Source organism: Pseudophryne corroboree, chromosome 6, assembly GCF_028390025.1.
Source record: "Pseudophryne corroboree isolate aPseCor3 chromosome 6, aPseCor3.hap2, whole genome shotgun sequence".
Classification (NCBI taxonomy): domain Eukaryota; kingdom Metazoa; phylum Chordata; class Amphibia; order Anura; family Myobatrachidae; genus Pseudophryne; species Pseudophryne corroboree.
The window spans coordinates 575,084,683-575,110,151 of NC_086449.1; the positions used below are offsets into that span (position 1 = coordinate 575,084,683).

The 25,469-nt window shown below is 48.1% G+C and overlaps 1 protein-coding gene across 5 annotated transcripts in view; it reads right to left on the bottom strand.

Moving 5' to 3' along the window:
* The window catches only part of LOC134932972 (C-terminal-binding protein 2), a 131,965-nt gene that overhangs the window by 96,573 nt on the left and 9,923 nt on the right, over positions 1 to 25,469 (bottom strand). For 2 of the 5 annotated variants that reach the window (XM_063927862.1, XM_063927863.1), the window contains exon 2: positions 18,003 to 18,072. In XM_063927862.1, coding sequence (XP_063783932.1) covers positions 18,003 to 18,051 — 49 coding nt within the window. In that variant the 5' untranslated portion in view covers positions 18,052 to 18,072. The remainder of the gene's footprint in view (positions 1 to 18,002; positions 18,073 to 25,469) is intronic. The other 3 variants (XM_063927864.1, XM_063927866.1, XM_063927865.1) reach the window with 3 other exon arrangements.

Here is a 25,469-nt window from a genome sequence, read left to right on the forward strand (position 1 = left end):
AATGGCTAAAGCTTTGACTGTTCCCAGGATGCACTGCACCCCCTCCAGGCACTGGAGCTCAGTTTCGTTAACCAGTCCAATGCAGTAGCAGGTAAAATAGAGACGGTAGAGGTTAGCCACATAGAACCACATTCTCACGACAGGAGAAGGTACCAGTGACTAATGCCATACAAACCCAAAGAAGCTAAGTGCGTCAGGGTGGGCGCCCTGTGGAATCCAGGGCGCCCACCCAAGATACAACCATGGTAAGTCTACAACAATCTTTTTTTCTGCAGCGGGGTACACTGGTATTCCACAGGGAATAACATCGGGGATGTACTAAGGTAGTTCCTTATAGGAGGGGACGCACCATAGCAGGCACAAGAACCCGGCGTCCAAAGGAAGCATCCTGGGAGGCGGAAGTATCAAAGGCATAGTACCTAATGAACGTGTTCACGGAGGACCACGTGGCCGCCTTCCACAATTGTTCTAGGGACGCGCCGCGGCAGGCCGCCCAAGAAGGTCCAACAGACCAAATAGAATGGGCCTTGATAGCAGCAAGAGCTGGAAGTCCAGCCTGCGCATAAGCTTGTGCAATCACCATTCTAATCCATCTGGCCAAAGTTTGCTTAACCGCAGGCCAGCCACGTTTGTGAAAACCAAAAAGTACAAAGAGAATCAGACCTCCTGTTGGAGGCAGTCCTCTCCATATAGACACGTAGAGCCCGTACCACATCCAAAGATTTTTCTTTGGAGGAACAGACCAGAAGAGGTGAAGACCGGAACCACAATCTCCTGGTTAAGGTGAAAAGATGATACCACCTTAGGCAAATAACCAGGGCGAGGTCGAAGAACAGCACAGTCACGGTGAAAAATCAGAAAGGGTGGACGACAGGACAAAGCGCCTAGGTCCGACATACTCCTAGCATAAGCAATAGCCAACAGAAAAACGACCTTAAGCGTAAGGCATTTAAGGTCCACAGACTCAAGGAGGTTCAAATGGAGACTCTTGCAGGGCATTCAATACAACAGACAGATCCCATGGAGCCAAAGGAGAGACATAGGGAGGCTGAATCCGTAGAACACCCCGAGTGAAAGCGTGAAAGCCAGGAAGAGACGCAATTTTCCTCTGAAATCACACCGACAAGGCAGATATATAAACCTTGAGGGAGGCCAGACGAAGGCCCAAGTCTAGGCCCTGCTGGAAAAAAGCCAAAAGTCTGGAAAATTTGAAAGTATACGCATCATAATTCTTAGCAGCACACCAAGTGAAGTAAGAATATCAGACCCTATAATAAATCCGAGCCAAAGCTGGTTTACGGGCCTTCAACATAGTTTGAATGACTGCCTCATAGAATCCTTTTGCTCTCAGGAGTGATGCTTCAAGAGCCACATCGTCAATGCCAGTCTGGCCAGGTTCGGGTAGACAAGAGCCCTGAACTAGGAGGTCTGGGCGTTGAGGAAGTAGAAGAGGACGCTCTGTCGAGAGACCTGAAGGTCTGAGAACCAATTTCGTCTGGGCCACGCTGGAGCGACTAGAAGTAGTACTCCTCTTTCTTGCTTGAACTTCCGTATTAGCCTGGGCAGGAGTGAAACCGGAGGGAACACACATGGCAGCCGAAAGTTCCGTGGAATTGCTAGTGCATCCATGAACGCCGTTTGAGGATCCCTTGTCCTTGCTCCGGAGACCGGAACCTTGTGATTGTGTCGAGACGCCATCAGGTCTACAACTGGTATGCCCCACTTGTCCATTAGGAGTTGAAAGACTTCGGGATGAAGACTCCACTCTCCGGCGTGCACGTCCTGACGACTGAGGAAGTCCGCTTCCCAGTTGAGAACTCCTGGAATGAACACTGCAGATATGGCTGACAGCAGGCGTTCCGCCTATTGGAGAATTTTTGACACTTCCATCATTGCCATGCGACCTCGAGTGCCATCTGGATAATTTATGTACGCCACCGTGGTGGCGTTGTCTGATTGTACTTGAACAGGCCTGTTCTGTACCAGAGGCAGGGCCAGTGTCAACGCATTGAACACTGCCCGCAATTCCAGAATGTTCATCAGGAGGAGAGATTACTCTTTGGTCCACCGACCCTGGAGTGAGTGTTGCTCCAACACCAAGCCCCAACCCCACAGACTGGAATCCGTTGTTAGGAGGACCCAGTTGGAGATCCAGAATGGACGGCCCCTGCTCAACTGTTCGTCCTGTAGCCACCAGCTACGAACCTCCGGAGTCAAGGAGATCATTTGAGACCTGAGCCAGTGAGGCAGGCCGTTCCACTTGAAAAGGATTCATCGTTGCAGAGGGAGGGAATGAAATTGAGCGAACTCTACCATGTCAAATACCGACACCATGAGGCCCAGTACTTGCATCGCCGAGTGTATTGACACTCTCTGGCGAGAGAGGAAGTATCTGATTCTGTCCTAAAGTTTCAGGACTTTCTCTGGAGACAAGTACAATCGTTGGTTGTGTGTGTGTCCAAAAATGCCCCCAGGTGCACCATGCTCTGAGCAGGAACCAGCAAGGACGTCTTCCAGTTGATGAGCCACCTGTGGGCTTGTAGGAATTGGACAGTCCGTTCCAGATGACGGAGGAGACCCTCTCGGAAGTTTGCCAGGATCAGCAAGTCATCCAGATACAGCATGATCCCGACACCCTGACGGCGGAGAAGAGCCGTCATGACTGCCATGACTATGGTAAAGATCAGAGGAGCCGTGGTCAGTCCGAAAGGCAAGGCCTGGAATTGATAATGTAGGTTGCCAATAGCAAACCGCAGATATTGCTGAGGCGACATGGCAATAGGTATGTGCAGGTAAGCATCCTGTATGTCCAGGGATACCATATATTCCTTGGGCTCCATAGCCAGTACAACAGACAGCAGAGTTTCCATACGACATTTGGATAACCTCACAAATTTGTTCAAAGATTTGAGGTTGAGTATAGGCCGGGAGGACCCATCCGGGACTCGAAACAGGGTCGAATAGTAACCCCTGCCTCTTTGAGACAAAGGTACCGGCACAAACACTCCAGTATCTAGGAGAGATTGTACAACCAAGTATAGAGTTTGTGCTTTCAGCGGATCCGAAGGGATAACAGTCGAGCAGAACTGTCTCTTGAAAGAGATCGCGTACCTGTGAGAGACAACTTCACACACCCAAGCGTCGAAGTGGTCCTCCCACCCTGGGGTCCCCCAGGAGGAGGCCCGCTCCATCATGCTGCAGGCCTGTCCTGTTTGGAAGTAGGCTGACGAGAGGCCCAAGATTGCTTAGACTTGGGCTTGGTGGTTTTGGAAGTACGAGCCTGTCTCGGATACGCCTGACCCTTTGCTTACCTGGAGGTCGAAAGGTACGAAAAATAAGATTTTACTTACCGGTAAATCTATTTCTCGTAGTCCGTAGTGGATGCTGGGGACTCCGTAAGGACCATGGGGAATAGACGGGCTCCGCAGGAGACATGGGCACTTTAAGAAAGAATTTAGATTCTGGTGTGCTCTGGCTCCTCCCTCTATGACCCTCCTCCAGACCTCAGTTAGAGAAACTGTGCCCGGAAGAGCTGACAGTACAAGGAAAGGATTTTGGTAATCCAGGGCAAGATACATACCAGCCACACCAATCACACCGTATAACTTGTGATAACCTTACCCAGTTAACAGTATGAACAACAGAGCATCAGATCAACGCTGATGCAACTATAATATAACCCTTATTGAAGCAATAACTATATACAAGCATTGCAGAAAAGTCCGCACTTGGGACGGGCGCCCAGCATCCACTACGGACTACGAGAAATAGATTTACCGGTAAGTAAAATCTTATTTTCTCTAACGTCCTAGTGGATGCTGGCGACTCCGTAAGGACCATGGAGATTATACCAAAGCTCCCAAACGGGCGGGAGAGTGCGGGTGACTCTGCAGCACCGAATGAGCAAACACAAGGTCCTCCTCAGCAAGGGTATCAAACTTGTAGAACTTTGCAAAGGTATTTGAACCTGACCAAGTAGCCGCTCGGCAAAGCTGTAATGCAGAGACCCCTCGGGCAGCCGCCCAAGAAGAGCCCACCTTCCTTGTGGAATGGGCCTTAACTGATTTAGGCAGCGGCAATCCAGCCGCAGAATGAGCCTGCTGAATCGTGTTACAGATCCAGCGAGCAATAGTCTGCTTTGAAGCAGGCGCCCCAAGCTTGTTGGAAGCATACATGATAAACAAAGATTCTGTTATCCTGACCCTAGCCGTTCTGGCTACATAAACCTTCAAAGCCTTGACCACATCCAGTAACTCGGAATCCTCCAAGTCATTAGTAGCCACAGGCACCACAATAGGTTGGTTTATATGAAAGGATAAAACCACTTTTGGCAGAAATTGTGGGCGGGTCCGCAATTCTGCTCTATCCGCATGGAAAACCAGATAAGGGCTTTGATGTGACAAAGCCGCCAATTCTGACACACGCCTAGCCGAAGCCAAGGCTAGTAGCATGACCACCTTCCAGGTGAGATATTTCAATTCCACCGTCTTGAGTGGTTTCAGGAAACTCAACACCACGTTAAGATCCCAAGGTGCCACTGGAGGCACAAAAGGGGGCTGAATATGCAGCACTCCCTTTACAAACGTCTGAACTTCAGGCAGAGAAGCCAGTTCTTTTTTAAAGAAAATGGATAGGGCCGAAATCTGGACCTTAATGGAACCCAAATTTAGGCCCAAAGTCACTCCCGACTGTAGGAAGTGAAGGAAACGGTCCAGCTGGAATTCCTCCGTAGGGGCATTCCTGGCCTCACACCAAGCAACATATTTTCGCCATATACGGTGATAATGTTGAGCCGTCACGTCCTTCCTAGCCTTTATCAAATTAGGAATGACCTCATCCGGAACGCCTTTTTCTGCTAGGATCCGGCGTTCAACCGCCATGCCGTCAAACGCAGCCGCGGTAAGTCTTGGAACAGACAGGGCCCCTGTTGCAACAAGTCCTGTCTTAGAGGCAGAGGCCACGGGTACTCTGTGAGCATTTCTTGCAGATCTGGATACCAAGTCCTTCTTGGCCAATCCGGAACAATGAGTATTGTTCTCACTCCTCTTTTTCTTATGATTCTCAGCACCTTGGGTATGAGAGGAAGAGGAGGAAATACATAGACCGACTGGAACACCCACGGCGTCACCAGTGCATCCACAGCTATCGCCTGAGGGTCTCTTGACCTGGCGCAATACTTCTGTAGCTTTTTGTTGAGGCGGGATGCCATCATGTCCACCTGTGGCAGCTCCCACCGACTTGCAACCTGCGCAAAGACTTCTTGATGAAGTCCCCATTCTCCCGGGTGGAGGTCGTGCCTGCTGAGGGAGTCTGCTTCCCAATTGTCCACTCCCGGAATGAACACGGCTGACAGTGCGCTTACGTGATTCTCCGCCCAGCGCAGAATTCTGGTGGCTTCTACCATCGCCACCCTGCTCCTTGTGCCGCCTTGGCGGTTTACATGAGCCACTGCGGTGATGTTGTCTGACTGAATCAGAACCGGGTGGTCGCGAAGTAGGGACTCCGCTTGGCGTAGGGCGTTGTATATGGCCCTTAGTTCCAGGATGTTGATATGGAGGCAAGTCTCCTGACTTGACCACAGACCTTGGAAATTTCTTCCCTGTGTGACTGCCCCCCACCCTCGGAGGCTTGCATCCGTGGTCACCAGAACCCAGTTCTGAATGCCGAATCTGCGGCCCTCGAGAAGGTGAGCACTCTGCAGCCACCACAGGAGAGACACCCTGGCCCTGGGGGATAGGGTGATTAACCGATGCATCTGAAGATGTGATCCGGACCATTTGTCCAGTAGATCCCATTGAAAGGTCCTCGCATGGAACCTGCCGAAGGGAATGGCCTCGTATGATGCCACCATCTTTCCCAGGACTCGCGTGCAGTGATGCACCGACACCTGTTTTGGTTTCAATAGGTTTCTGACTAATGTCATGAGCTCTTGAGCCTTCTCCAACGGGAGATAAACCCTCTTCTGGCCTGTGTCCAGAATCATGCCCAGGAAGGGCAGACGAGTCGTAGGAATCAACTGCGACTTTGAAATATTTAGAATCCAGCCATGTTGTCGTAACACTTCCAGAGAACGTGCTACGCTGATCAGCAACTGCTCTCTGGACCTCGCCTTTATGAGGAGATCGTCCAAGTATGGGATAATTGTGACCCCTTGCTTCCGCAGGAGTACCATCATTTCTGCCATTACCTTGGTAAATATTCTCGGTGCCGTGGAGAGACCAAACGGCAACGTTTGAAATTGGTAATGGCAATCCTGTACCACAAATCTGAGGTACGCCTGATGAGGTGGATAAATGGGGACATGAAGGTATGCATCCTTTATGTCCAGAGACACCATAAAATCCCCCCCTTCCAGGCTTGCGATGACCGCTCTGAGCGATTCCATCTTGAACTTGAACCTTTTCAGGTATATGTTCAGGGATTTTAAATTCAATATGGGTCTGAGCGAACCGTCCGGTTTCGGTACCACAAACATGGTTGAATAATAACCCTTTCCTCATTGAAGGAGGGGAACCTTGACCACCACCTGCTGAAGATACAATTTGTGAATTGCAGCTAACACTATTTTCCTCTCTAAGGGGGAAGCTGGCAGGGCCGATCTGAGGTATCGGTAAGAGGGCATCTCTTCGAATTCCAGCTTGTATCCCTGAGACACAATATCTATTGCCCAGGGATCCACCTGTGAGTGAACCCACTTGTGGCTGAAATTTCAGAGACGCGTCCCCACCGGGCCTGGCTCCGCCTGTGGAGCCCCAGCGTCATGCGGTGGATTTAGTGGAAGCCGGGGAGGACTTCTGTTCCTGGGAACTAGCTGTGTTGTGCAGCTTCCTTCCTCTGCCCCTGCCTCTGGCAAGAAAGGACGCACCTCGGACTTTCTTGCCTTTTTGTGATCGAAAGGACTGCATTTGGTAATACGGTGCTTTCTTAGGCTGTGAGGAAACATATGGCAAAAAATTTGACTTTCCAGCAGTAGCTGTGGAGACCAGGTCAGAGAGACCCTCCCCAAAGAATTCCTCACCCTTGTAAGGAAAAACCTCCATGTGCTCTTTTGAGTCGGCATCACCTGTCCATTGCAGAGTCCACAGGACCCTTCTGGCAGAAATCGACATCGCATTTATTCTAGAGCCCAGTAGGCGAATGTCTCTTTGAGCATCCCTCATATATAGGACAGCGTCTTTTATATGCCCCAGGGTCATTAATATAGTATCCTTGTTAAAGGTATCAAGTTCCTCAGATAAGGTATCCGTCCATGCTGCTACAGCACTACACACCCAGGCTGACGCAATTGCCGGCCTTAGTAAGGTACCTGAATGTGTATAAATGGACTTCAGGGTACCCTCTTGCTTTCTATCCGCAGCATCTTTTAGGGTGGCCGTATCCTGTGACGGCAGGGCTACCCTCTTGGATAAGCGTGTTAAAGCTTTATCCACCCTAGGGGAGGATTCCCAGCGTAACATGTCCATTGGCGGGAAGGGATACGCCATAAGCATCCGTTTGGAAATCTGCAGTTTATCTGGAGATTCCTAAGCCTTTTCACATAACTCATTTAGCTCGTGTGAAGGGGGGAAGGTCACCACCTGCCTTTTTTTCCCCATACATATGAACCCTCATGTCAGGGACTGGGGTTTCCTCTGTGATGTGCAACACATCCTTAATTGCTATAATTATATAACGGATGGATTTAGCCAATTTAGGCTGTAACTTTGCATCATCGTAATCGACACTGGAGTCAGAATCCATGTCGGTATCTGTGTCAACAATTTGGGATAGTGGGCGCTTCTGAGACCCTGACGGCCTCTGCGACATAGGATCAGGCACGGGCTGAGACCCTGACTGTCCTAAGGTTTCAGCTTTATCCAACCTTTTATGTAAGGAATTAATATTATCATTTAAAACCTTCCACATCCATCCAATCAGGTGTCGGCGCCGTCGGCGGAGACACCACATTAATTTGCTCCCGCTCTGTTTCCACATAGCCTTCCTCGTCAAACATGTCGACACAAGCGTACCGACACACCACACACACACAGGGGATGCTCTTTTTGAAGACAGTTCCCCCACAAGGCCCTTTGGAGTGACAGAGAGAGTATGCCAGCACACACCCCAGCGCTATATAACCCAGGAATCACACAGTAACTTAGTGTTAACCCAGTAGCCGCTGTAATAATGATTTTTGCGCCTAATTATGTGCCCCCCCCCCCCCCTTTTGTACCCTCTTCTACCGTGTATCTGCAGGGGAGAGCCTGGGGAGCTTCCTCTCAGCGGAGCTGTGGAGAAAAAATGGTGCTGGTGAGTGCTGAGGAAGAAGCCCCGCCCCCTCAGCGGCGGGCTTCTGTCCCGCGTTTATGTACAATATTATGGCGGGGGCTCATACATATATACAGTGCCCAACTGTATATATGTCAAACTTTTGCCAAGAGGTCCTAATTGCTGCCCAGGACGCACTCCCCTGCGCCCTGCACCCTTACAGTGACCGGAGTATGTGGGTGTAGTGTGGGAGCAATGGCGTACAGCTGCAGTGCTGTGCGCTACCTCAGTGAAGACTGAAGTCTTCTGCCGCCGATTTCGAAGTCTTCTTGCTTCTTTCACCCGGCTTCTGTCTTCCGGCTCTGCGAGGGGGAAGGCGGCACGGCTCCGGGATCGGACGACGAGGGTGAGATCCTGTGTACGATCCCTCTGGAGCTAATGGTGTCCAGTAGCCTAAGAAGCAGGACCTATCTGCAGAGAGTAGGGCTGCTTCTCTCCCCTCAGTCCCACGATGCAGGGAGTCTGTTGCCAGCAGAACTCCCTGAAAATAAAAATAAAAAACTAACAAAATACTTTCTTACAGCAAGCTCAGGAGAGCTTCACTGAACAGCACCCAGCTCGTCCGGGCACAGATTCAAACTGAGGTCTGGAGGAGGGTCATAGAGGGAGGAGCCAGAGCACACCATAATCCAAATTCTTTCTTAAAGTGCCCATGTCTCCTGCGGAGCCCGTCTATTCCCCATGGTCCTTACGGAGTCCCCAGCATCCACTAGGACGTTAGAGAAAGTGGTACTCTTAGCATTCAGAATAGAAGGATTGGTACTTGGGAGAAATGCAGTCTTGGCTGTTGCAAAGTCAGTCACGATCTTGTTCAGATCCTCCCCAAATAATATGCCCCCCTTAAAAGGGAGAACCTCCAAGGTCTTTTTCGAGTCCAGGTCCACTTTCCAGGACCTTAACCACAAAATCCGGAGAGCCAGGATAGACGTAGTAGACGCCTTGGTCGCCATTACACCAGCATCAGAGGCCGCCTCCTGAATATAGTGAGAGGCTGTGGTAATATACAACAGATATTGTCTGGCAGTGTCAGAAAAATTTAGAGGTAGCTCATCCTCAACTGCCTGAACCCATGCTTCAATAGCTTTTGCAGCCCAAGAGGCTGCCATAGTGGGTCTATGCACAGCACCGGTATTTGCGTAGATAGACTTCAGACATCACTCCACACGCTAATCCGTCAGTTCCTTCAATGAAGTGACAGAGGTGACAAGCAGAGTAGAAGACACCACTAGACGGGCGACATGAGAGTCTACTGGTGGTGGAGTTCCCCACTTATTACTCAACTCCGCAGGGATAGTATAACGAGCCAACATCCTTATAGACAGGGAAAATTTCTTTCCTGGAGAAGACCAGGCTTCCTGGCGTATGTCAATTAAGAGGTCAGAATGAGGTAAAACTACTTTAGCAACCTTCTGACGTTTAAACTTATCGGTTTCTTAGACGTAGTAGGAGGTTCAATCTCATCATCAATCTGGAGAATCAACTTGATAGCCTCCACTAGTTCAGGAACATCAACTTGAGTTGTAGATTCCTCACCAGAAACAACTGTATCCGTATCAGAAGGATCAGTATAATCCCCATTGTCATCGGAAGCATCATCCGAAATATTAGTGGATTGTGAGGAAGAAATGGCCCGCTTAGAGGACCCTTTGGTCCCAGTAGGGCGAAGGTTAGGTTTGTGTTTAACCAAGGACTGATTTAATTGCTGTAATTGGGTTGACAGAGTATCCGCCCATGGTGGATTAACTACAGGGACAATATGTGGCTGTAATGGCACAGGAGGCGTATGTCTTGTTACAAGCATAGTCAGCATATTTGAAAAAGCAGCCCAAGGTGGGTCTTAATTAGCCACAGATGCTGCAGACTGACTGGAAGGTGCAGGGCACCCAGTACTTGAACCCCCAGCTGAAACCTTTTCCGCAGTCAAATCCGTGGCGCCAGCACTGCATGATGCAGGAGCGTCTGTGGATTTCCCGCCTTGTGTAGCAGACATTATTGGGAATGTAGCCTTAAGGCGCAACAGTACAATATAGCCAAACAAAAATAGTTGAGAAAAAAAAAAAAAAAGCTCTTCTCAGGGCTGCCTAGCGCAGCCCCCACACCAGTTAGTGACCTGCAGGCACCAACTTACAAACTGAGCTCCAGTGCCTGGAGGCGGGGCTATAGAGGAGGCGGTGCAGTGCATCCTGGGAACAGTCAAAGCTTTAGCCTGTTGGTGACTCGGATCAAGATCCAACTATACACCCCAATGTTATTCCCTCTGGAATCCCAGTGAACTCGGCTGCAGAACAAGTGTTAAGCCGCCTACACATGGTGCAATACAGGCTAACGCCTGATATTGCACTGTGTTTTCTACTGAAATGGACTATATAGTCCATACTGGGAGATATATCACACCGTGTGTAGGCCCCTTTATCAGTTTTTTTTGGTGTATTTATTTTATAAGCACTGTTAAGGTCGGTACACACTAGGTGATGTGCTCTATGTGCGACGTCGCCTAGTGTTTCCCCCTTTCCGGGCCGGGCGGTGGCAATGCATACACATTGAGCAATATGACAACCATACTGCTCAGTGACATCACGCCGCAGCCGGGCAGGCAGCTCTTGGACGACAGTCCAAATTGAGCTGCATGTACAGCCGTCAGCGAGGGTCATTAAAGACCAATGTGGCAGTGCATCGCTCGTTGTCGGCAACATACATACTTGCCGAGAAAGTAAATGACGTCGCTCAGGAAGGGTGAAAATGAGCAACGTCGTTTACTTTCTCGCCAAGTGTGTATGCACCTTAAAACATTGATATTTTGAATATGAAAAAAGAATACATAAACAGCACTTTCCAAAAAGAATAAAAAATGAAAACCACCAGAATCTGCAATACAGAAACTCAATAGCTTTTTAGCTATAAAAAAAACAAAAAAAAACCACACAAGTAAAAATAAGAATTTACTTACCGATAATTCTATTTCTCGGAGTCCGTAGTGGATGCTGGGGTTCCTGAAAGGACCATGGGGAACAGCGGCTCCGCAGGAGACAGGGCACAAAAAGTAAAGCTTTAGGATCAGGTGGTGTGCACTGGCTCCTCCCCCTATGACCCCCCTCCAAGCCAGTTAGGTACTGTGCCCGGACGAGCGTACACAATAAGGGAGGAATTTTGAATCCCGGGTAAGACTCATACCAGCCACACCAATCACACCGTACAACTTGTGATCTAAACCCAGTTAACAGTATGATAACAGCGGAGCCTCTGAAAAGATGGCTCACAACAATAATAACCCGATTTTTGTAACTATGTACAAGTATTGCAGATAATCCGCACTTGGGATGGGCGCCCAGCATCCACTACGGACTCCGAGAAATAGAATTATCGGTAAGTAAATTCTTATTTTCTCTATCGTCCTAGTGGATGCTGGGGTTCCTGAAAGGACCATGGGGATTATACCAAAGCTCCCAAACGGGCGGGAGAGTGCGGAAGACTCTGCAGCACCGAATGAGAGAACTCCAGGTCCTCTTTTGCCAGGATATCAAATTTGTAGAATTTTACAAACGTGTTCTCCCCTGACCACGTATCTGCTCGGCAGAGTTGTAATGCCGAGACCTCTCGGGCAGCCGCCCAAGATGAGCCCACCTTCCTTGTGGAATGGGCCTTAACCGATTTAGACTGTGGCAGGCCTGCCTCAGAATGTGCAAGTTGAATTGTGTTACAAATCCAACGAGCAATCGACTGCTTAGAAGCAGGCGCACCCAACTTGTTGGGTGCATACAGTATAAACAGCGAGTCAGATTTTCTGACTCCAGCTGTCCTGGAACATATTTTCAGGGCCCTGACAACTTCTAGCAACTTGGAGTCCTCCAAGTCCCTAGTAGGTGCAAGGCACCACAATAAGCTGGTTCAGGTGAAACACTGACACCACCTTAGGGAGAGAACTGGGGACGAGTCCGCAGCTCTGCCCTGTCCGAATGGACAAACAGATATGGGCTTTTTTGAGAAAAAACCACCAATTTGACACTCGCCTGGTCCAGGCCAGGGCCAAGAGCATGGTCACTTTTTATGTGAGATGCTTCAAATCCACATATTTGACTGGTTTTAAACCAATGTGATTTGAGGAATCCCAGAACTACGTTGAGATCCCACAGTGCCACTGGAGGCACAAAAAAAAGGGGTTTGTATATGCAATACTCCCTTGACAAACTTCTGGACTTCAGGAACTGAAGCCAATTCTTTCTGGAAGAAAATTTACAGGGCCGAATTTGAACCTTAATGGACCCCAATTTGAGGCCCATAGACACTCCTGTTTGCAGGAAATGCAGGAAACGACCGAGTTGAAATTTCTTTGTGGGGCCTTCCTGGCCTCACACCACGCAACATATTTTCGCCACACGTGGTGATAATGTTGTGCAGTCACCTCCTTTCTGGCTTTGACCAGGGTAGGAATGACCTCTTCCGGAATGCCTTTTTTCCCTTAGGATCTGGCTTTCCATCGCCATGCCGACAAACGCAGCTGCGGTAAGTCTTGGAACAGACATGGTACTTGCTGAAGCAAGTCCCTTCTTAGCGGCAGAGGCCATAAGACCTCTGTAAGCATCTCTTGAAGTTCCGGGTACCAAGTCCTTCTTGGCCAATCCGGAGCCATGAGTATAGTTCTTACTCCTCTACGTCTTATAATTCTCAGCACCTTAGGTATGAGAAGCAGAGGAGGGAACACATACACCGACTGGTACACCCACGGTGTTACCAGAACGTCCACATCTATTGCCTGAGAGTCTCTTGACCTGGCGCAATACCTGTCCCGTTTTTTGTTCAGACGGGACGCCATCATGTCCACCTTTGGTATTTCCCAACGGTTTACAATCATGTGGAAAAAACTTCTCAATGAAGTTTCCACTCTCCCGGGTGGAGGTCGTGCTGAGGAAGTCTGCTTCCCAGTTTCCATTCCCGGGATGAAAAACTGCTGACAGTGTTATCACATGATTTTCCGCCCAGCGAAAAGTCCTTGCAGTTTCTGCCATTGCCCTCCTGCTTCTTGTGTCGCCCTGTCTGTTTACGTGGGCGACTGCCGTGATGTTTTTCCCACTGGATCAATACCGGCTGACCTTGAAGCAGAGGTCTTGCTAAGCTTAGAGCATTATAAATTTACCCTTAGCTCCAGTATATTTATGTGGAGAAAAGTCTCCATACTTGATCACACTCCCTGGAAATTTTTCCCTTGTGTGACTGCTCCCCAGCCTCTCAGGCTGGGCTCCGTGGTTACCAGCATCCAATCCTGAATGCCGAATCTGCGGCCCTCTAGAAGATGAGCACTCTATAACCACCACAGGAGAGACACCCTTGTCCTTGGATATTGGGTTATCCGCTGATGCATCTGAAGATGCGATCCGGACCATTTGTCCAGCAGATCCCACTGAAAAGTTCTTACGTGAAATCTGCCGAATGGAATTGCTTCGTAGGAAGCCACCATTTTTACCAGGACCCTTGTGCAATGATGCACTGTTTTTAGGCGGTTCCTGACTTGCTCGGATAACTCCCTGGCTTTCTCTTCCGGGAGAAACACCTTTTTCTGGACTGTGTCCAGAATCATCCCTAGGCACAGCAGACGTGTCGTCGGGATCAGCTGCGATTTTGGAATATTTAGAATCCACCCGTGCTGATTGTAGCAGTATCCGAGATAGTGCTACTCCGACCTCCAACTGTTCCCTGGACTATGCCCCTATCAGGAGATCGTCCAAGTAAGGGATAATTAAGACGCCTTTTCTTCGAAGAAGAATCATCATTTCGGCCATTACCTTGGTAAAGACCCCGGGGTGCCGTGGACAATCCAAACGGCAGCGTCTGAAACTGATAGTGACAGTTCTGCACCACGAACCTGAGGTACCCTTAGTGAGAAGGGCAAATTTGGGACATAGAGGTAAGCATCCCTGATGTCCCGGGACACTATATAGTCCCCTTCTTCCTGGTTCGTTATCACTGCTCTGAGTGACTTCATCTTAATTTGAACCTTTGTAAGTGTTCAAAAAAAAATTTTTAGAATAAGTCTCACCTAGCCTTCTGGCTTCAGTACCACAATATAGTGTGGAATAATACCCCTTTTCTGTAGTAGGAGGGGTAATTTAATTATCACCTGCTGGGAATACAGCTTGTGAATTTTTTCCCATACTACCTCCTTGTCGGAGGGAGACTTGGTAAAGCAGACTTCAGGAGCCTGCGAAGGGGAAACGTCTCGACATTCCCATCTGTACCCCCGGGATACTACTTGTAGGATCCAGGGGTCCTGTACGGTCTCAGCGCCATGCTGAGAACTTGTCAGACGCGGTGGAACGCTTCTGTTCCTGGGAATGGGCTGCCTGCTGCAGTCTTCTTCCCTTTCCTCTATCCCTGGGCAGATATGATCTTATAGGGACGAGAGGACTGAGGCTGAAAAGACGGTGTCTTTTTCTGCAGAGATGTGACTTAGGGTAAAAAACGGTGGATTTTCCAGCAGTTGCCGTGACCACCAGGTCCGATGGACCGACCCCAAACAAGTCCTCTTCCTTTATACGGCCATACTGTGCCGTTTGGAATCTGCATCACCTGACCACTGTCGTGTCCATAACATCTTCTGGCAGTTATGGACATCGCGTTTATTCATGATGCCAGAGTGCAAATATCCCTCTGTGCATCTCGCATATATAGAAATGCTCTATAGTCAATAAAATACTGTCCCTGTCAAGGGTATCAATATTTTTAGTCAGGGAATCCGACCAAGCCACCCTAGCTCTGCACATCCAGGCTGAGGCGATCGCTGGCCGCAGTATAACACCAGTATGTGTGTATATACTTTTTATTATATTTTCCAGCCTTGTCAGCTGGTCCTTGAGGACGGCCCTATCTATAGACGGTACCGCCACTTGTTTTGATAAGCGTGTGAGCGCCTTATCCACCTTAAGGGGTGTTTCCCAACGCGCCCTAACTTCTGGCGGGAAAGGGTATACCGCCCATAATTTTCTATCGGGGGGAACCCACGCATCATCACACACTTTATTTAATTTATCTGATTCAGGAAAAACTATGGTAGTTTTTTCACATCCCACATAATACCCTCTTTTGTGGTACTTGTAGTATCAGAAATATGTAACACCTCCTTCATTGCCTTTAACGTGTGGCCCTAATAAGGAATACGTTTGTTTATTCACCGTCGACACTGGATTCAGTGTCCCTGTCTGTGTCTGTGTCGACCGACTAAAGTAAACGGGCGTTTTAAAAACCCTTGACGGTGTTTTTGAGACGTCTGGACCGTACTAATTGTTTGTCGGCCGTCTCATGTCGTCAACCGACTTTGCAGCGTGTTGACATTATCACGTAATTTCCTAAATAAGCCATCCATTCCGGTGTCGACTCCCTAGAGAGTGACATCACCATTACAGGCAATTGCTCCGCCTCCACGCCAATATCGTCCTCATACATGTCGACACACACGTACCGACACACAGCAGACACACAGGGAATGCTCTATACGAAGACAGGACCCACTAGCCCTTTGGGGAGACAGAGGGAGAGTCTGCCAGCACACACCAAAAAGCGCTATATATGACAGGGATAGCCTTATGATTAAGTGCTCCCTTATAGCTGCTTTTATATTAATATATATATAGCCATTTATTTTGCCCCCCCTCTCTGTTATACCCTGTTTCTGTAGTGCAGTGCAGGGGAGAGACCTGGGAGCCTTCCTGACCAGCGGAGCTGTGACAGAAAATGGCGCCGTGTGCTGAGGAGATAGGCCCCGCCCCTTTTCCGGCGGGCTCGTCTCCCGCTATTTAGTACATTTAGGCAGGGGTAAATATCTCCATATAGCCTCTGGGGCTATATGTGAGGTATTTTTAGCCTTTTTAAAGGTTTTCATTTGCCTCCCAGGGCGCCCCCCCCCAGCGCCCTGCACCCTCAGTGACTGCCGTGTGAAGTGTGCTGAGAGGAAAATGGCGCACAGCTGCAGTGCTGTGCGCTACCTTAAGAAGACTGCAGGAGTCTTCAGCCGCCGATTCTGGACCTCTTCTTGCTTCAGCATCTGTGAGGGGGCCGGCGGCGTGGCTCCGGTGACCATCCAGGCTGTACCTGTGATCGTCCCTCTGGAGCTTCATGTCCAGTAGCCAAGAAGCCAATCCATCCTGCACGCAGGTGAGTTCACTTCTTCTCCCCTCTGTCCCTCGTTGCAGTGATCCTGTTGCCAGCAGGAATCACTGTAAAATAAAAAACCTAAGCTAAACTCTCTAAGCAGCTCTTTATGAGAGCCACCTAGAATTGCACCCTTCTCGGCCGGGCACAAAATCTAACTGGCTTGGAGGGGGGTCATAGGGGGAGGAGCCAGTGCACACCACCTGATCCTAAAGCTTTACTTTTTGTGCCCTGTCTCCTGCGGAGCCGCTGTTCCCCATGGTCCTTTCAGGAACCCCAGCATCCACTAGGACGATAGAGAAATGTCAAACTAAGCCCAAGTTTGGGATATTTTACACACTGACAAAAAACACAACTTATTTTTGTTAGGCTTCAACATCATTTTGAGTACCCGCTTAAAGATGATGTATACCGCTTTTGGACATTAAGAGGAAGCGTGTGCTAGTGAGCTGTATAATATCTTATAACGGATGTGATCATACATCACATCTGTACAGCTTGCTGAATTGCTCGCCTCCAGAAACAAAAAACAGCCACTGTTTATGTATAGTGTGCTTCCGTCTCTGTACTGTTATTTACTAGCAAGTACCGAATGTGAGAAGTACTATCTATTGGCTACAAATTGGTGAAATCGTGTCAATATGTAAGAACAGTTTTTCCACAGCAAACTGCTTTTGCCCTTTGAGCTTTATGTCGTCAGATACTATTAGAAAAGTGCTTTACGTGTGCCATTTTAAATGTGATGTGTTGTCAGTTGCACGTAAAATAGGTAAGTATCATCAGTTACGCTACATTTAACAGAATTACAGCTGTGTGGCAAGGTAAAAGGCCCCATAAATCAGATGGCCGTTTCCCAATTCCACCAGATCTGCCTATCAAAAATGCTGATCGGCGGCCATCGATGATTTGTTGGGTGATCAGAGAACTTCTGCAAGTTAAAATTCACCAATTTGCTGATCCTGATAATTTTTTTGTTCAGGATTGACAAATCAGGAAAACTCACCATGCTGGATATTCCCGATTCCCCGACTCAGTCATCAGAGGATTGGGAAACTGTGACAATACATTGCAGATGTATGGGGGACCTGAAGACTCAAACCATCTGTTTGCCTTCATCCTTTGTGCATGACACTTTCAATGTTGCAAATAATTTACACCGTAAAAATTAGCATTTTCAGCACACAGTATAATACAGAATGACAATACTAAAGTAAAGAAAAAATACTTTTCTGAAAGCAGAATGCAAACAGTAAACTTCGGAATAAAACGGTAGTTATGAAATGTGTAAGTAGTGTTCATTCTAGAACCCTGCACCTGTCACAACCAATGCAGTCACCTCTTTCATGTCTGGGGTGTTGCTCTTTGCTCTGGTGCTTCTAGCACACTCTGGTCTGTATCAGAGTGCTGAGATACAGACCAGAATGTGCTAGAAGCACCTGAGCAGAGAGTTACACCCCACAGAGGAAAAAGGAACTGCATGGGTTGCGACAGGTGCAGGGTGCTAGAATGAACACTATTAACAGGACACCGCAAACTCCGAAATAATATTCTCTAACCCTCACAGATTCGATCCAGGCGTTGCCTTTTCACTTTGTGTTTGTCCATGGTTCTGGTCTTAGAAACCTACTGGAGACATACAGAGAACAGTTATTTGCATTAAAGAAATAGAAATAAGGTAACTAAAAAATCTTTAATTCATTGTATGCAAACATATCCAATGAAAAGACCCCACAAAAAAAACAAAGTGACAAAAAAGGAGATTTATGGTTAGACTTACCATTGTTAAAGGTCTTTCTGCGAGGTACCCTGGATTCCACAGGGAATAACATCAGGGGTGTAGAGTTGGATCTTGATCCGAGGCACCAACAGGCTAAAGCTTTGACTGTTGCCAGGATGCACTGCACTGCCTCCTCTATAGCCCCGCCTCCAGGCACTGGAGCTCAGTTTCGTTAACCAGTCCAATGCAGTAGCAGGTGAGAAAGACAGTAGATGTTAGTCACAAACTCACATTCTCAAGACAGGAGAAGGGACTAGCGGCTAATGTCATACAAACCCAAAGAAGCTAAGTGCGTCAGGGGTCTCGCCCTGTGGAATCCTGTGTACCTCGCAAAAAGAGATTTAACAATGGTAAGTCTTACCATAAAACTCCTTTTCTGCAGCGGGGTACACTGGTATTCCACAGGGATTAACGTCGGGGAGGTCCTAAAGCAGTTCCTCATGGGAGGGGACGCACTGTAGCGGGTACAAGAACCCAGCGTCCAAAGGAAGCATCCTGGGAGGCGGAAGTATCAAAGGCATAGAACCTGATGAATGTGTTCACTGAAGACCACGTAGCCACCTTCCACAATTGTTCAGCGGATGCACCACGGCAAGCCGCCCGAGAAGGTCCAACAGACCAAGTAGAATGGGCCTTGATAGCAGCAGGAGCTGGGAGTCCAGCCTGCGCATAAGCTTGTGCAATCACCATTCTTATCCATCTGGCTATGGTTTGCTTATTCGCAGGCCAGCCACGTTTGTGAAAACCAAAAAGGACAAAAAGGGAATCTGACATCCTGATAGAGGCAGTCCTTTCCACATATATACGGAGAGCCCGTACCACATCTGTCATGATCCGTGCCATATCTCCTTTCTGCCTCTAGCTGTCACTCTCTGCCTCCTGGCCTGTCTAGCAGTTTCCACTCTGTGACCTTGCAAGGTTGATTACCTAGTTATGTGTATCTGTGGTTGCACCTGGGAAGCTGCTCACAAGCACTCCTATGCCAGTTCATCAAGTCTACCTTTGAGGCTGCGACGCTGCAATCTCTCAGCTCATCGTTAATGGACTGAGTAGCTGGATGGCATTCTCCCAGTACTCCGGTAACCTGCATTCTTTCAGCTCATCGTTAATGGACTACTGAGTAGCTGTCCTGCATTTTCCAAGTACTCAGGTAACCTGCATTCTCTCAGCTCATCGTTAATGGACTACTGAGTAGCTGGCCTGCACTCTCCCAGTACTCAAGTAACCTGCATAGCCGACATGCATTCTCCCAGCAGTACTCTGCTATCCTGCATAGCTGACCTGCATTCTCTCAGCTCATCGTTAATGGACTACTGAGTAGATGGACTGCATTCTCCCAGTACTCAGGTAACCTGCATAGTTGACCTGCATTCTCCTAGAACCCTGCTATCCTGCATAGCTGACCTGCTTTGTCCCAGCTCTTCACTAATGGTCTACTCATGGTAACTACAAGTAACAGAGTAGCTGGCCTGCATTCTCTCAGCACTCTCGTATCCTGCATGTTCACAGCTACTTGCTTACATACCTGGTCTCTTATCTGTTGATAATACAGTTTATGCCTATGGATTCTGTTATTTTCTATTTATAAATCTATATATACACACACATTACTTTTGTCTCCGTATACCTCATTTCATGTACCTCCTGCGCACGCACACACAGGGAAGCCTAGTATCCGTGACAACATCCAAAGATCGCTCTTTGGAAGATAAACCAGAAGAGATAAAGGCCAGAACCACAATCTCCAGATTATAGTGAAAAGATGATACCACCTTATGCAAATAACCTGGGCGAGTCCTAAGAACTGCCCGGTCACAGTGAAAAATCAGAAAGGGTGGATGACAGGACAAGGTGCTTGAGTCCAACACCCTCCTGGCAGAGTCAATAGCCAACAGAAAAACGACATTAAGCGTAAGGCATTTAAGGTCCACAGACTCAAGAGGTTCAAACGGAGACTCTTGAAGGGCATTCAGAACCACAGACAGATCCCATGGAGCCACAGGGGGAACATAGGGAGCTGAATCCGTAAAACACTGAGTGAAAGTATGAACGTCAGGAAGAGACACAAGTTTTCCTCTGAAACCATACAGACAAGGCAGAAATATGAACCTTGAGGGAGGCTAAATGAAGGCCCAAATCCAGGCACTGTTGTAGAAAAGCCAAAAAAGTCTGGAAGTTCTGAAAATATATGCATCGTAGATCTTACTGGCACACCAGTGGGGATATACAATTGAAGTCGGATCCATTCCGACATTCATTTGTCGAAATGGACCCGTCCTTGGCTATTCAATTCAATTTCAATTCGACTTAAAAAAAAAAAAAGTCGAATTGAGATGCAGGAGAGGAGACGGGGGGGAGCTGCGGGCAGACGGGGGAGAGCAGCGCCGGAGGATCTATCACAGCCGCCGCTCACAGCAGCGTCCACCCGGCTCCAGCAAGTGAGACCTCAGTGATTTATGTACACCGCTGTGGTGGCGTTGCCTGATTGTACTTGAACAGGCCTGTTCTGTACCAGAGGCAGGGCCAGTGTCAACACATTGTACATTGCCCGCAATTCCAGAATGTTTATCTGGAGGAGAGATTCCTCCCTGGTCCGCCGACCCTGGAGAGAGTGTTGCTCCAACACTGCGCCCCAACCTCGCAGACTGGCGTCCGTTGTCAGGAGGACCCAGTTGTAGATCCAGAAGGGACGACCCCTGCTCAACTGTTGGTCCTGTAGCCACCAGCTCAGTGACAGACGAACCTCCGGAATCAAGGAGAACATTTGAGACCTGAGCCGGCGAGACAGGCTGTCCCACTTGGAAAGGATTGACCTCTGCAGAGGGCAGGAATGAAATTTAGCGTACTCTACCATGTCGAATGCCGACACCATGAGGCCTAGTACTTGCATCGCCGAGTGTATTGACACTCTCTGGCGACAGAGGAAGTATCTGATCCTGTCCTGAAGTTTCAGGACCTTCTCTGGAGACAAGAGCAATCGTTGGTTGTGTGTGTCCAACAATGCCCCATGCTCTGAGAAGGGACCAGTAAAGACTTCTTCCAGTTGATGAGCCACGCGTGGGCTTGTAGGAATTGACCGCCAGTTTCAGATGACTGAGGAGAACATCTGGGGAGTTAGCCAGGATCAGCAAGTCATCCAGATATGGCATGATCCTGACGTCATGACTGCCATGACCTTGGTGAAGATCCAAGGAGCCGTGGTCAGTTCGAAAGGCAAGGCTTTGAATTGATAATGTAGGTTGCAAATAGCAAACTGCAGATATTGCTGTTGCGACATGGCAATAGGAATGTGCAGGTAAGCATCCTATATATCCAGGGATACCATATAGTCCTTGGGTTCCATGGCCAGTACAACAGGGCGCAGAGTTTCCATACGGAATTTGGATGCCCTCACAAATTTGTTCAAAGATTTGAGGTCGAGTATAGACTGGGAGGACCCATTTGGTTTCGGGACTAGAAACAGGGTCGAATAATAGCCCCTGCCTCTTTGAGACAGAGGTACCAGCACAATTACTCCAGTATCTAGGAGAGATTGTACAACCAAGTGTAAAGTCTGTGCTTTCATCGGATCCGAAGGTATAACTGTCGAGCAGAACTGGTGAGGGGGGGACGTCTCTTGAAGGAGATTGCGTAACCACGAGAGACAACTTCCCGCACCCAGGCGTCTGAAGTGGTCTTTAACCAGGCTTGGGCGAACTGCAGAAGTCGGCCTCCCACCCTGGGGTCCCCCAGTGGGAGGCCCGCCCAGTCATTCCGCAGGCTTGTCTTGTTTGGAAGCAGGCTGACGAGAGGCCCAAGACTGCTTAGACTTGGGCTGGGAGGTTTTGGAAGTACGAGCCTGTCTCGTGTACGCCTGACCCTTTGCTTTACCTGTAGGTCAAAAGGAACGAAAAGTGGTACTCTTAGCCTTCGGAGCAGGATTAGTACTTGGGAGAAATGCAGTCTTAGCTGTTGCCAAGTCAGTCACGATCTTGTTCAGATCCTCCCCAAATAGTATGTCTCCCTTAAAAAGGAAAACCTCCAAGGTCTTTTTGGAGTCCAGGTCCACTTTCCAGGACCTTAACCACAAAATCCGGCAAGCCAGGATAGACGTAGTAGACGCCTTGGCCGCCATTATGCCTGCATCAGAGGCCGCCTCCTGAATATAGTGAGAGGCTGTGGTAATATACGACAGATATTGTCTGGCAGTGTCAGAAAAATTTAGAGGTAGCTCATCCTCAACTGCCTGAACCCATGCTTCAATAGCTTTTGCAGCCCAAGAGGCAGCCATACTGGGTCTATGCACAGCACCGGTAAGTATGTAGATAGATTTCAGGCATCCCTCCACACGTTTATCCGTCGGTTCCTTCAGTGAAGTGACAGTGATGACAGGCAGAGTAAAAGATACCACTAGGCGGGCGACATGAGAGTCCCACTTGTTTCTCAACTCCGCAGGGATATGATAACAAGCCAACATCCTTTTAGACAGGGAAAATTTCTTTCCTGGAGATTACCAGGATTCCTGACGTATGTCAATTAAGAGGTCAGAATGAGGTAAAACTACTTTAGCAACCTTCTGACGTTTAAACTTATCAGGTTTCTTAGACGTAGTAGGAGGTTCAATCTCATCAATCTGGAGAAACAGCTTGATAGCCTCCACTAGTTCAGGAACATCAACTTGAGTTGTAGATTCCTCATCAGAAACAACTGTAGCAGTATCTGACGGATCAGTGTAATCCCCATCCGCATCGGAAGAATCCTCCGAAATATTAGTGGATTGTGAGGAAGAAATGGCCCGCTTAGATGACCCTTTTTGTTTAACCAAGGACGGCTTTAAATTGCTGTAACTAGGTCGACAAAGTATCCGCCCGTGGTGGATTAACTACAGGGACAATATGTGGCTGTAATGGCACAGGAGGTCCTACAGGAGGCATAAGTTGTGTTACATGCGTAGTCATCATATTTGAAAATGCAGCCCAAGGTGGATCTTGATTTACCACAGGTGCCGCGGGCTCACTGGAAGGTGCAGGGCACCCAGTACCTGTACCCTCAGCTGAAATCTTTTCCTCAAGGAAATCCGTGGCGACAGCACTGCATGATGCAGGAGCGTCTGCGGATTTCCCGCCCTGTGTAGCAGACATTATTGAGAATGTAGCCTTAGGGCGTAACAGTAGCCAGACAAATACAACACCAGCAAAAAAAAAACCTGTGTTATGTGACCGTAAATGCACAAACAGAGGATTTAAGCGGTGTGAGGTGACTGAAACACATAGTGAAAAATGCAAAACAGTATATCCTGTGGAACACTATATGGTATATGAGACTCTGACACACTTAGCCACCCAGGGTACAGAATATAGTGATAGCAATATGTGTGATACACAGAATAGAAACCACACAGCAGCTATAGGCACACACAGTCACATGTACAATGCAGAAATTATTACACCTAAACAATAAGACTGCACTGGACTAGTAAATCTACATATGAATATGTATGAATACAGATATAACAATACACAGTAAACACTGGATGTATATCACAGAATACTTGTACTAAATATTCCTACAGCAGTACACTTGTTCTGAACTAACATGGTCTAGACATGTAGAATACTTAAGTTTCTGTAAATACACAGCGCTGACAAGGAAGGCAGTTTTACAGAGGAGACAGTGCCCAGCAGTCCCAGGATCAGCGCAGCTCTGTGAAATGACACCCAAACGCTGACAGGGAGTGAGGGAGAGAGAGAGATGCAGCTCCAGGACAGGAACACCAGCAGTAGATGGCGTCCGGAGCTGGGGGAGGGGCTACAGGTCAGCGCCTTCTCCCCTCTGCTGGACTTCACCACCGGGTACTGTGGAGCCTATAACAAACGGATTTTAATAAATCCGACCTGTGCTCCCTGCCCTGGTGGATATAGTGGGGTCCCTGAGCAGTACAGTGTCCATCCCAGCGTCACAGCTCGTCTCCTGGGGGACCCTCTTGCCTCCTCCCTGTCGTTGCAGCCACGCGATCCAGCGATGGTGTGCCTAGAAACCGGTGCATCCCCGCTGCAAATACAAGGGAACCCGGCTGCGGCCGTATGCAGCGCCGCTGAGGGAGGTGATGGAGCCACAGCACAGTGTCAGAATGACATATAAAGTGCTGCGGCCCTTGAAGTCTTCTAAAAAAAGCTCTTTTCAGGGCTGCCTAGTGCAGTCTCACCTGTTAGCTGCCTGCACTGCAGGCACCAACTTACAAACTGAGCTCCAGTGCCTGGAGGCGGGGCTATAGAGGAGGCAGTGCAGTGCATCCTGGGAACAGTCAAAGCTTTAGCATGTTGGTGCCTCGGATCAAGATCCAACTTTACACCCCAGATGTTATTCCCTGTAGAATACCAGTGTACCCCGCTGCAAACATATTTTTGGAAACAGATAAATAAAAATAAGAAATATTCAAATAAATAAACTAGAAGTTGTAAGCGAGAATACTAGATTAACTATGGTCATAAAAGAAAAAAATTAAGAAATTGACAAAATGGAAAGAGAATGTAAAACACCAACAATGTACGTTTTTACACTAGTGTGCAGAAACACAGGCCTACTGGGCAGCCCCTTAACTAAATTTACACGCGGGAATATTCACAAAACAATTCCTGACCCGTAGGGACTGAAACTGTAAACAGCTGGCTTAATTGGTGGGTACACCCAGCACGACTACCCAGTCCAGTGGTTCTCAACTCATTCCTTGGGGGCACCCTTAGCAGACAGATTTTCTGTTACCTTGTTTGCAAGATAAATTATGTGTGGTCTTACTGATAGATTCACCTTCGTTTCAGTACGCATACAGAAAGTGCCCAGCGAGGAATTGGGACATGATTTGCAACCTGAGTAATTGACACAAAGATTATGTGCAGTATATTCTGACTACATAGCATTTTCAGAAGTATAAAAAGTGTGACATTTGAAAAATAGATATTGTAATAAAAGGCAGATAGGCATTTTTTAAATACATAACGCATTCATGATTCCATGGGCAAAATATACTGAAAACTTATATATATATATATATATACATATACACACATACATACATACATATATACATACATACACATTCAAGTCCCAACAGATTTACTTAGTAGTAGTTGCTTATATGAACTAAGCAATGTTTACAGAATGCAATGTTGATGTTTTTTATCGTGCCAGATTTGCTTTACATAATTGAGAGAACTTTCTGGCACAATTATTCTCTAAATAAACAAACGTACCTGTTATGTTGAATAGA